The sequence below is a fragment of the Xyrauchen texanus genome, chromosome 26, assembly GCF_025860055.1.
Source record: "Xyrauchen texanus isolate HMW12.3.18 chromosome 26, RBS_HiC_50CHRs, whole genome shotgun sequence".
Taxonomy (NCBI): Eukaryota; Metazoa; Chordata; class Actinopteri; order Cypriniformes; family Catostomidae; genus Xyrauchen; species Xyrauchen texanus.
Window position 1 is genome coordinate 6,254,718 of NC_068301.1, and position 12,658 is coordinate 6,267,375.

The following is a 12,658-nucleotide window of genomic DNA, read 5'->3' on the forward strand; positions in this document are numbered from 1 at the left end:
ATCATGCAGATACAGGTCAGGAGCTTCAGTTAATGTTCACATCAACCATCAGAATGGGGGAAAAATGTGATCTCAGTGATTTGGACTGTGGCATGAGTGTTGGTGCCAGACGAGCTGGTTTGAGTATTTCTGTAACTGCAGATCTCCTGGGAGTTTCATGCGCAACAGTTTCTAGAGATTACTCAGAATGCCCAAAACAAAAAACATCCAGTGAGCAGCAGTTCAAGCTGACAGAAAGGCTGCGGTAACTCAGATAACCACTCTGTACAATTGTAGTGAGCAGAATATCATCTCTGAATGCACAACACGTCGAACCTTGAGGCAGATGGTCTACAACAGCAGAAGACCAATGTAGGGCACTTTATTAGGACCATAGTGTTCCTAATAAAGTGCTCAGTGAGTGTAGATGTGTAGATATGTTTATAAGCGATTTTATCACATCATGTTAACATTTACGATATTTACATCTTGTGGTTATACTTTTGAAACAGTGTTTAATTTAGCATTTATGGACTGGCCCCATTCACTTCCATTGCAAGTCCCTCACTGTAACCATTATTTGCTGTAACTGTTATTTTACGTGATAATCAACATTATGCCACAAATGCTCTTGATTAATCTTAAGTTTAATTAAACATAGAACATTAAAAATACAGAAGATCAACTGTCTAATGTAACTCTCTTCCCTTTTATTGACAGTATATCTCTCCTTAGAAACCATGAATTATAAAACATTTGCCCCCTTTGCTGGGAATGTTAATTACAAGAGAGAGCACCATAATGTATTTGTAATATATAATACAGTACAATAATATAATATTACAAATGAATAGATATTAATAATTAATCTAATTAACTGTGGTGAGTATGCTTAAACGAATATTCAGGGTTCAATAAAGTTAAGCTCAATCGACAGCTAATCGAAAAATAGCTCATCTCTTTTGGTCCATACAATGCAAGTGAATGGTGGCCAGAACTTTGAAGCTCCAAAAAGCACATAAAGGCACCAAAAAGTAATCCAGCCGTCTCCAGTGGTTAAATCTATGTCTTCTGAAGCATGACTGAAGGTGTGCGTGCGAAACACATCAATAATGAAGTACTTTTTTTACTATAAATCTTCACTCTCCACTTTAACTTCCACATTATTCTTCTTTTGTTTTTGGTGATTCTCGTTGTTTGTGCATATCACCACCTACTGGGCAGGGAGGAGAATTTATAGTAAAACAGGAATTAAATATTGATCTGTTTCTCACCCACACCAATCATATAATCTCTGAAGACAAGGATTAAACCACTGGAGTCGTATACAGGGTTTGGAGGATTACTTTTTAAATGTATTCCACTACAGATTACATGTTGTAAAATGTAATTTGTAATGTTTTCCGTTAGATTACTCAAGGTCAGTAACATATTCTAAATACTTTGGATTACTTCTTCAGCACTTGTTTTGACTATAAAAACTCAAAATACACATGTTAAAAATACATTCTCTGAAAAACCGAAATATCTCATGAAGTGTTGTTTCTAAAACAAGATTCATGAAAAGGATTTTTTTTTATATATTTTTACAGGAAAACAATAAAAAATTATTATCAAGAATACGATTTTTGCCCTAATATCAAAGGTCTTACTAGAAAAAATAAATTATGATCCAAAGTGAATTTTCTTGATAAATAAATATGATCGTGTCTGGTAACATGTGCATGTAAAATGGATAGTAATGCATTTTAGCTTAGCGTAAAGCTAACAATTTACACAAGGTTTATTTCTATTTCTTCTGCTCCAAACTTACTTCAATCGTACTTCTCTGTCTGCTCGTATGAATGTAACACATCATAAGAAAGTGTTTCACCGCTGTTCAAATGCACTTTGGATCACATCATTTATATGTATAAATGTTTTCCATCTGAAAGGACTAAATATTAAACGAAACAAATGACAATAAAATGCAAAGTAATCTCCTCAGTAATCAAAATACTTTTTGAATGTAACTGTATTCAAATTACCAATGATTTAAATTGTAACTGTAGTGGAATACAGTTACTAATATTTTGTATTTTAAATACGTAATCCCGTTACATGTATTCAGTTACTCCCCAACCCTGCGTATGGATTGCTTTTATGCTGCCTTTATGTGTTTTTTGGAGCTTCAACTCACTTGCAGTGTGTTGACCTACAGAGGTGATCGTTCTTGTTCTGCAGAAGAAAGAAAGTCATACACACCTGGAATTGCATGAGGGTGAGTAAATAATGGGTGAACTACCCCTTTAAAACTTGCTGTTAAAGTGTTGTTCATAGTTAGTTAATGTAAACTAATGTACAACCATTTTGTAAAGTGTTACTGTTTTGTCTTTGTAAATGCTGCTCAAAATGTACCATTAGCATGCATTTATTTAATTTAGTTTTCTCTTATCATTTGTTATATTTTTATTTTTAATGCATAAAAGGTCAAATGTAGTGTATAATTGTAGCTTTTTAAAATGTTATTTTTCATGGGTTATATTTCACATTTATGGTGCTTATTTTAATTTGTGATGAACATCTCATTTGTCAATAGCAATGGAATGCAATTGTTAATCATGCAGCATCCATACACTAACTCTGGAGTGACTTAAGCATGTTATACTTGTACTCAGCTGTTGTGATGATGTGCAACTGCTGGTGTGACTGTTCTCGCACCAGATGATGATGGTGATGTGCAACCATAACATAGGCCAAAGAAGAAAATGAAGCACATCTGGAAGCATACAACATTATATATCCTCTAAAGTTTGTGCAGATGTTTATTTTGAAACTATTCTACCAAAAATAGAAATTAGTCGGAAGTAGAAGCTGCTCGGTAAACGTACGACGGTGGTACCGCTGCGCGCGCAGTTAACACTTTTTACGACGGAAGTGCAACGGCTGAAACCCGGAGGAGAGCGACAACGGGAGTGAAAACGTAGCGGAATTAGTCAATGAGAGGGAGGAGAGGAGTAGAAAGAGAGAGAGAGAGAGAGGAAAGGAGTGTATGTGCGACAGGGAGGCTGCTGGACGCTGGGCCGAGGTGGACGTGGCGGGTCCGGCAGGGGTTTGAAGTGGGTTCCGCGTACGGCGCGTTGACGGGCGATATATATAAAAAAGAAAAAGAAATGCACCTGGGAAACGTCAGGTAAAAATCGCCTATCCGTATGAATTTGTTCTGCTTTATTTATTTTTTAAATCTTTTTTTCTCTCCTACTGCCTCTCGTGATAGGTGGTGATGAGAACGTGCATGAATAGCACAAGTCGTGCAACTTAACACATATACGCTTCTATCGCGACGAGCGTCGTTGCATTGTTACGCAAAAGTCGATTTTGCGCGCAAAAGTTGCAGCTGGAAAAGCGGTGCTCAACTTTCCTCCGCGGCTTGTTCAGTTCGATGATGCAGCGACGTTCAGCTACAAACAAGATGGCCACTGGCTCGCACACGCTGAAGCTGTGGCATTTCACCCTCCTGCCTTTGTATGTTCTTCATCACCACCACTGGAAACACCGAAACGCGCCCTGCATGCCGATATATACCCCCTATTCACCACCCGTTCGAGATTTGTAGGCGTTGTGCATTGAACGGTTATCTCATGCAGATGGGAAAAAATGTTTTTTTTTTTGTGTGCAAAAACGCCGCCAGTTTCAAGAAGTCAGTAGAAAAAAGTGCACGATGCGTGGCGAATTGACATCCTACCAGTCGACGTGCTCTGATTTTACACAATGCATCTAGTTCAAATTCTTTCACCTTTTTGTCTCTGTTTTGTCTCCATTTTTATTTTATTTTTTATAATGGTTGTATCCTACTTTGAGGCAATCTGAGCACACGTAGCCAAAACGGCATGACGATATAATTATACACTATCGACTTAAGTTGCACATTTTCATGCGTTCCCCTCTTGAATTCGCTTGGTGGTTGTATTATGTGCAACACTTTCATAATAAATTCAGGTGTGAACATCTGGCAGCAATAACGGTTTAATATGTCAGATAGGATTTGACATGCTGATATGTAGATTTCAACTCTTGTTGTGTCATTTTATAATCTGTAATGACATTTTAGTTAATTTTCCCATATAGGATCTGGTTATGCTTTGAGACTGTAGTGATGTTCTGTAGAGCAAAATTGTTCCAGCTGTGTCAACTAATTTGGTGTTTTGCATGACCAGTTTTGTCACATGCCTTTGAGAAACAGCCATTTTGAAATGACTTTTGAACTGCATGCATAATATCAAATGACTGTAAAGCCAATCAGTGTTGGTATTGATTTTTTGCTGAGTGGTAACTTGGAGGACGTAACTTTTACGCCAAACTAGAGTAGCCTGAATTTTGACAGTTAACTGTACAAGTCGTGGAAGATATAAATATTAGGCTTAATATGGCCAAAATTGTTGCTTAGCCACTGAATTAAATCTTTTCCAAAATTATTATTTTATGAAGAAAATGTTTAAATGTTAAGTGTGTTATTAATGCATCTCTAGTGTTACCAAACAGAATTTCAAAAATTCCATAGACTCCCAACATCTGCCATTTTAGTTGGTAATTTTCGGGGTAATCAACCTATGAATTGTTGCTAAGCTAATGGTGCATTCACATTATGTCAGAATTACCCTAATTACGAGATTATAACTTGTAAAAAGCATTCACGTCTTCGTAGAACTTGTAAGTACGATTTTTAAACTTCGTATTATATGAAAGCTCCGACTTGACAGTTGGGAGGTCATGTAGAAAGAACCAATGCAGTGGCAGCCTCAATAGTTAAAGTTTGTGATAACATATTTCTGTTTGATTTACCGTTTTATGATGTCATTGTAACCTGGACCACTTACCCTAAAGGCCGGGATATACTTTTTTTGTGTTCTGGATCAGATCACGCCCGGCCTATCGCATTGCCTTGCCTTTCAAAGTATACTTTTCTGACCGCAAACGAATACGAATGCGTTCGACACATGCCCAATACCCACTACAACTGCTTTATGATTGCTCGCAGACTGTGCTGATGACGAAATTTGCCTCACGCAAATATATTTTAGGCTTAAACCTTGGCGCTTGGTAATCTCGGAGTTGCCCTCTCGTAATTACAGTAATTCCGACACAATGTGATCTTCGTATCATATACTTAGAGTTGTCATATAAATTAGATACTTAACCTTTAAATAAGAGCTTTCCGACCCAAGTGATTCAAGTCCAGTTTAAAGGCTGTAATTTTAATTTTTTTTGTCTTTGGTTTATTTCACATCTAGGAGCGGGGGGAATCATTGTTCCTAACCCAGACCAGAGGTTGGCGCAGCATCAGTGACCCACCCCCTTCTCAGGACCCATCATTTGTCTTGTGAAAGTAACACATATTACTCATAACGGAAGCTTTGGTCAGTTGGTGGACTAGCTTCCACCAGGATGGCAGAGTTGGAGGAAGAATGCATCACTTTAGGACTAAATAATTTAGTGTCTGAATGCAGCACTCCACCACTTGACCCCTTGCAACCGGATTGCACCACGCCTACCCTGACCATGCTCTCATCAGAATGTAGCACACCCACGCTCAGCTCGCTCGCTTCCGAGGTCGTAGAGCCTATGGCTATGTTGCCATGCATAAAGAGTGAACCTGACCTTGACCCCATCTGCACGGTGGACTTGTCCGTAATCCAGCCCCTGAGCACGGCCGAGCTGGGCTCCGAACAGATCAAGATGGAAATCAGCGGCCTTGACTATATCAAGTCTGAGCACCATAATGACCTACATTCCTTCCATAGCACGGAGCTGGACTCCTACAAGTCACACTATGAACCCAGCTTGGTTTTTGACTACATCACCCATGTCTCAGATAGCCTTGAGTATATCAAATCGGAGCAGCATTCTGATTTGCAAAGTTACTACACCACTGAGCTTGGTGCAATCAAGGCCGAGTACGAACCTAACCTCATGTCCAGCCACCTCAAGACGGAGTTGAACGGTTTGGAGTCGATCCACATGGCGGAGTTGCGCTCAGAGCTCAACAAACTCCGACCCGATGCCATCATTGATGGTATGGGGAAAATGGACTCTGATTTCCCCTCGGGAAACCTTTACGAGTTGACGTCTGTTCAGGTGAGTAAAGCGCTGGTCACACACAACCAAACCAGCACAAAAGGCCACGGCCCACGCAAACCTCGCAACATCACTGGTGAGAAACCATTCTCTTGCACTCAGTGTGGAAAGAACTTCAGCACCTTGGGTAACCTGAAGACTCACCAACGTATCCACACCGGTGAAAGACCTTACACCTGTTCCCAGTGTGGCAAAAGCTTCGGACAGGCTGGTAACTTGAAAAGGCACCAGCTGATCCACACAGGGCAAAAACCGTACACCTGCGCACACTGCCCGAAAGGTTTCACCAAAGCAGATGATCTCCGCTCGCACCAGAGGCTGCACACGGGTGAGAAACCTTTCAGTTGTGCAGAGTGTGGCAAAAGCTTCAGTCAAATAAAGGAACTCAAAGCTCACCAGTTGAGCCACACTGGTGAAAGGCCCTTCTGTTGTTCGCTCTGCGGCAAGAGCTTCTCTAAAGAGACGAGTTACCGCAATCACCAGCAAATTCACACAGGTGAAAAACCATACAGCTGCTCCCAGTGTGGCAAAACTTTCAACAATTCAGGGGTTCTCAAAACTCACGAGAAGATTCATTCTGGCGAAAAGCCGTTTGGCTGCACCCAATGCGGCAAAAGTTTCGGTCGCTTGGGACATCTTAAAGCACACCAGCAAATTCACACAGGGGAACGACCATATACCTGTCAACAGTGTGGGAAGAATTTCAGCCAATCGGGTCACCTCAAAGCACATGAGCAAATTCACAAAAGAGAAAAAACAGATCTTAGCAGTGGCAGCAGTTGCAGTAACGATAGTAGCTGAACACCTCATTATGTCTCAAAGTATTACTCTCTTTTTTCATTCTTTTTTTTTTTTTTTTCATAAAAGCTACAATATATATATATATATATATATATAAATATATTATAAAATATATGTTTCATTATGTTTTCATACCTGTATGGCTCTTTTCTTAATATCTTTTTTGGGTACAATTGTGACTGATTTTCTCTTATGAAAGTGTCCATGTTTGGGATCAGTGAGGCTACAGAAAGCTTTGTATCTTGTCTGATCTGTGTTGTAGTGAGTGCCATTCTAGTTTCTTTCCTCCAGTAAAATACTCAGTGTACACGTTTATTGATAATATGTAATTATTAAACCATGTACTGGAATTAATTATTAAAGAAACTAATGGAAAAAATCTGCTGTTATTATTGTTTTGTCCTAACTTCAAAATATGTTCATGAATGATTAGTTATTGACATGAACCTGTTCCTCAGCTATCCCTTTATTAGAGAAGTGGATGAAAAACGCACAGGCTAAAATGGTATGTAATTACAATCCCCTTTTTTTGACTCATGCATTTAATGTGATGACATGCTTAAGACTGTTTTAAACATTGTACCCTAAATGTAATGCTGACGTGTGTACCAGAGCATGTTGCCTTATTTTAGACAGATATGAGGACCCCCCCCCATAACATACATTAAGTATGTAATTTATTTTTACATACTTTAAAGAAAAAGAACTGGTTCATTTTCGTTTTTAATTTTGTTCAGCTGATTATGAATTTACACATTACTCTTATGTGTCTAAAGGTGTTTATAAGTGTTGATGATGTGTTGATTTACTCTGTATTTCCATCATCACTGTGGAATTGCATGTACAGTGCAACAGGGAGCGCACACATGTTTGCAATCAAAATTGGTCTCGAGAGTTTAGTAAGATACAAAACAAAAATCAGTTTTCAACTGTGGATTTATTTATCTTGGAAACGGTTTACATCAAAGGCACTGGACCAATACATTTGGATGTTAGAGACGGTGTAAATGCTGGGTTTGATACATTGATATATACATAGCAAACATTTTCAAAGTATAGTATTTTAAAAGAAATAATGGCAAAGACTTTGCATGCCTAAAATTAGTTTGTAATAATTTCTGTCATGCATACTGATGGACTTGTTTGAGATCTGTGTTCAATTACTGACAATATTAGTAAGTCCTTATAGAATTGCTGGGATATTTATTGTTTGATTTCATGAGGATACCAACTAATTGTACTTAAATATACGGGAAATTTTGCTCTTTTTTTTTTTTTTTTTTCATTTAAAATCTGCCACAAAACATAAAATATGTATTTTAATTGATGTTTGATTTCCAAAATAAGTGAAAACAATTCAGTTAATGTCTTTTGTCTTGTCACAGTCTTGATGTCATTCTTAAGTCAGCCATCAGAGTAGGGGCATTTTTAGAGTTTGAAGAGACTCTAAAAATATCTGGGCTTAGCCCAGACACAGACCCACCGCACCCCAAGCACAAAATAGACAAATGTCATGTTTTGGAAGAACACTTTATTCCATTTCAGTAACAACTCCTGTATCTACACTTTTATTAATGCACACCATACATCTTTCATGGTGTCTACATATTTTACTAGTTGTTGTCGGTCTCTGTGTCTTTCCTGGTGTCTCCATCTATTTGTTGTCTGTCTGTCTTTCTTGGTGTCTCCATCATATTGTACTGTTAGTTGTCTGTCTGTCTTTCCTGGTGTCTCCATCTATTAGTTGTCTGTGTTTCCATCATATTGTACTATTTGTTGTCTGCCTTTGTGCCTTTCCTGGTCTCTTCATCATATTGTACTCTTTCCTGGTGTCTCCATTATATTTCACTCTTGCTGTTGTGTCTGGGTTTCCTCTTTTGGAGGGGGGAGCATCAGACTGTATCTCCTTGATTTGAGTTTGGCAAATCTGTCAATAAACACACCATGCTCTAAGTCAACTACAGCATCTTTTTCAATGGACAGAACTGCCAGGTGATTAAGTCTATCCTGGTACATAATGCTCCTTAGCCATGTATGTAGACATCGGAGGGAACTGATGGATCGCTCACAGCTGCAACTGCTCACAGGAATGCTTAGTGCCACCTGAAAACAGGTTTTAAGGTGGGGAACATGTCAGAGTCGAGCAGCCTGTGTACACTGAGCATGTCAAGGGTCGCACCTGCCTTCTTTTTCCTAGCTAAGAACTGTTTGGCTACAAGTATTTCCTCTGATTTCCTCTTAATTTGTAGTGTGTGGCTGCATTTGCTATAAACTCTTCAGAGAGGAATGTAGCTAAGCCTAGGTGGCAGGCCTGGATACCTTTCATGAGATTAGCTTCCACACCAAAGAACCGCTGGTCAAGCTCTTTAAGCATTCTATCAAGGCAAGGAAAAAACGATTTCCTTTTCAGATTTTCTGCACTACTGAGCTCAGTGCTTTGGCCACAAGAGGATTCTAACACACAGTCATCCATCCTCTTCTGTTTGTGTCTTGGACCATCAGATGATTCCTGGATGTGATTGGCCTCACATATTGTTTTTGCTTTGTTGTACAGGTCTCCAGCCATATTGTCAGTGTGCTTTGCTGCAAGTGTATCATAGACTGCTTCTTTGAACTCAACTGCTTGTGCCAAGTACACAGTCTCACCTTGAAGATATTTGTGCATTCCAGATGTGGTGGAAAGCATGCTCTGGAACATTAGCAAAATATAGACTGCAGGAAACCCGCACAGCTTTGCCCTGAGTCCTATTGCCATTGGTGTTTAAATATTCTCGAGGCACTCTTTGACAGCTGAGAAATTATTCAGCATGGCATCAACAGAACACAGCTGACATGACCATCTGGTCTTAGAAAGCTGAACGAGCTCACTTTTCTGCAAACCAAGTTGTTTCTGTACTGCTTTGCAGGTGTAACATAAAACCAGGTTAAGTTCATGTGCAGTGGACATATATTGCTTCTGGGTACTTGGCATGGAAGCGAGCCTGTATGCCACAAACTACACCGCTCATAACTGAAGCTCCAGCTTAAGCTTGAGCCACACACTACAGGTCCTCAAGGCCATTTGACACCAGCATGCTCTATTGCTTCAGTGATGGACTCTGCATCAAACACCCTCAACTTGTTGAGGGCCATCAGGTGTAACATATCGCAAGCTGCCATTACAGAAAACATTTGAGCTGCTTTAAGTTCTTTAACAATTGTTGCTGTGTTTGTTAACTATAAATGAACACATTAGCTGTTATGCTGTATTTAAGTTAATGTTGAACTGGTTAGCTTTTTTAATTAAATAATGTTAAAACTGCGGCGCCTGCGATCTCTCCTGAACGCCGCCAGAGGTCGCCATCTCCTGAGTACTAACTCCTCACGAACTACATTTCCCATAATCCTCCTCTCTATTTGATTACCCTCCCACCTGCTTCATATGAACTCTGTCTATTTAAGTTACCGGTTCTCTCGTCGCTCTCAATGCGAACTATTGTTTGCCTGTCTTTTGTCTCATGCCTGTTTATTCGGATTTCCCAGCCTGCTAGTGAGTATTTGGAACTATTGCCTGCCTTTTGTTTAGTCTTTTATTTGCTACTTTGTTTGACTGTTTTTACTGTTAATAAAGCTGCATACTGATCTTAACACTTCTGCCCCGGCGTCTTCGATACAAATATGCTATAAATTGATAATTGTCATTTCCTTCTATCATCTAAAATATGTTGCTTGTATGTGTTTGCTTCAGCCAGTGGAAGGCATGGAACTAATGTATGTGTGCACATGATCAGGATGGTACACCTCATTTGAGCCAGGAAAAACCCTGACACTGTATACTGATATAATCCTTTATGCTGCTGCTGCTTTAAATTGAAGTTAAATGTTATGCTTTTGCGTTATGAAAATATTTTGTAATAACTTGGTCGAATAAAAAATACGATCCTGCTGGTACCTGACTTATTCTAAAAGTGTCTGTCTTGTGTAATTTACATAAATAAAAATACAAAGAAAATAATGTTCAATTAAACCTATAACTACCAGGCACGGCCATATTGACCACACGGTTTTTTTTTTTTTTTTTTTAACAAAAGACTTTTGATCATCACAGAAAAAAAACACTTTAAAAATGTATTTTATCTGCCTTGCTCTACCTTGAGTTTTCTATTTTTTTTAACAAGATACAGTAAACCGAGATAGTCGACCACACGGGACTTCTAATGTTAATCTTTCCCACGGTTGATGGTTGCTTGGCAACCGTTATTGTTTTGAGAGAGACAAACGTTTCCAACGGTCTCGTGTGTTATCGCTAATTTGCTCACAAATAAAGCATTCTGATTAAATTGGCTGATCAGTACATTAGTTGGTTAGATGCTCGCTCAACCGTTGTTCTGCTGAGCCCTAAGGTTAGTTAGCTAGCAAACGCAACCCCTGCACAAACCTGTAGCCGCTAACTCTGTCTCTGCTGCTACGCAGAGTTTCTGGCATCCTCTCAAACTCCTCCACTGCTACTGATTCCTGTTCTAAATGCTTGCATTTTTCTTGTTTCTTTCTAAAGAAGTTACAAATGTACCTAATATTGACTTTAAAACAAGCCAGTTTATTGCAACTGTGACAACTCAAAAACAAACACACATACAATGTTAAGCTTCATTTAATGAACCAAATAGCCTTAAACTGTGTTTGATATAATGGCAAGTGATTTTCCAAATTTTTCTCAAGGATAAGTTGTTGATGGCTGCCCGAAATGGGGCCTGTCTAGATTTGATCAAAAATGACTTTTTTCAAATAGCAATTGTGATTTTTATTACATTTGTAATGTCCTGATTATACTTTGTGATCATTTGAATGCCACGGTGAAATAAAATACCAATTTCCTTCTGAAATGGCAGAATCTGTAAATTGTTCTAAACTATTGGCCGCCAGTGTATGTCTGGGAATGTATACACTATACTCACCTGCATACCTGAAGAATGTGCTTTATTATTTTTTTACCATTCAAGAAGTGCATTGTTCATGTACGTGATTTCAGACACATCCGTAAACTGTGACACCTTTCTACCTTATTTTTTTTTATTATTTATTATAATTTATTTCACTACAATTTGTGTTATATTACCCTGACTCTAACTTAAAAAAATTACACTTGTCGCTACTGCTACGATGGGACCTCTTTTAGAAAGTCATGGACACGTAATAGTGTTTTTTTCTTTAACTGTTTAAGCAAATGCGAATGCAAAACAATATTTGCTGTTGTCTCTCATACACTGTTATAGAAGTTTACCCTGCTGTAGTTTACTTTGTGTTCCAAACCGTAAACATGAAAAGGGTCCATAACATGAAACATGAAACACCCTTTTCATAACATGTCCTTGTCGTACCAAAACAAAGAGGCACCAAAACACTTTCAGGACTTTCAGTTTCATCATACCACGGTGGTGGAAAGATCTTCCCAACTCAATCCGGGAAGCTGACTCACTCTCTAACGTTATACCTAAATATTTACGATTTTACTTATGTTGAGTTCATCCTTTTTGGCTATCCCTTATCTCTTTAAAGATTAAGTCTTTACATTAATTTTAATCAAAATAGGTGTTTGAGACTAAGTATCATGTATGCAACACAAAAAACAAATGTAACCCCAGTTTGTAAATGTGTAGGATACCGTTAGCTCCTCTTAAACAGATACTGCAAAAAAAGGCAATTACCTGCAGAATATATTTTAGAATGCGGTTTTATTGGTTATTTGGTTTTCAGCTGTGTGTACACAGCAAACACAAACAGACAT

The 12,658-nt window shown here is 38.6% G+C and overlaps 1 protein-coding gene across 1 annotated transcript; it reads left to right on the plus strand.

Moving 5' to 3' along the window:
• The first annotated feature begins 2,773 nt into the window (after positions 1-2,773).
• LOC127619768 (zinc finger protein 184-like) lies at positions 2,774-7,260 on the plus strand. The gene is made up of 2 exons (XM_052092750.1): positions 2,774-3,151; positions 5,250-7,260. Exon 2 carries the CDS (start codon positions 5,404-5,406, stop codon positions 6,892-6,894), a length of 1,491 nt encoding a protein of 496 aa, XP_051948710.1. The 5' UTR covers positions 2,774-3,151; positions 5,250-5,403; the 3' UTR covers positions 6,895-7,260.
• Positions 7,261-12,658: the final 5,398 nt, after the last annotated feature.

Bases quoted from the DNA above. Each gene is read 5' to 3' on its own strand.
- LOC127619768 (XM_052092750.1), top strand. From the start codon at position 5,404: ATGGCAGAGTTGGAGGAAGAATGCATCACTTTAGGACTAAATAATTTA.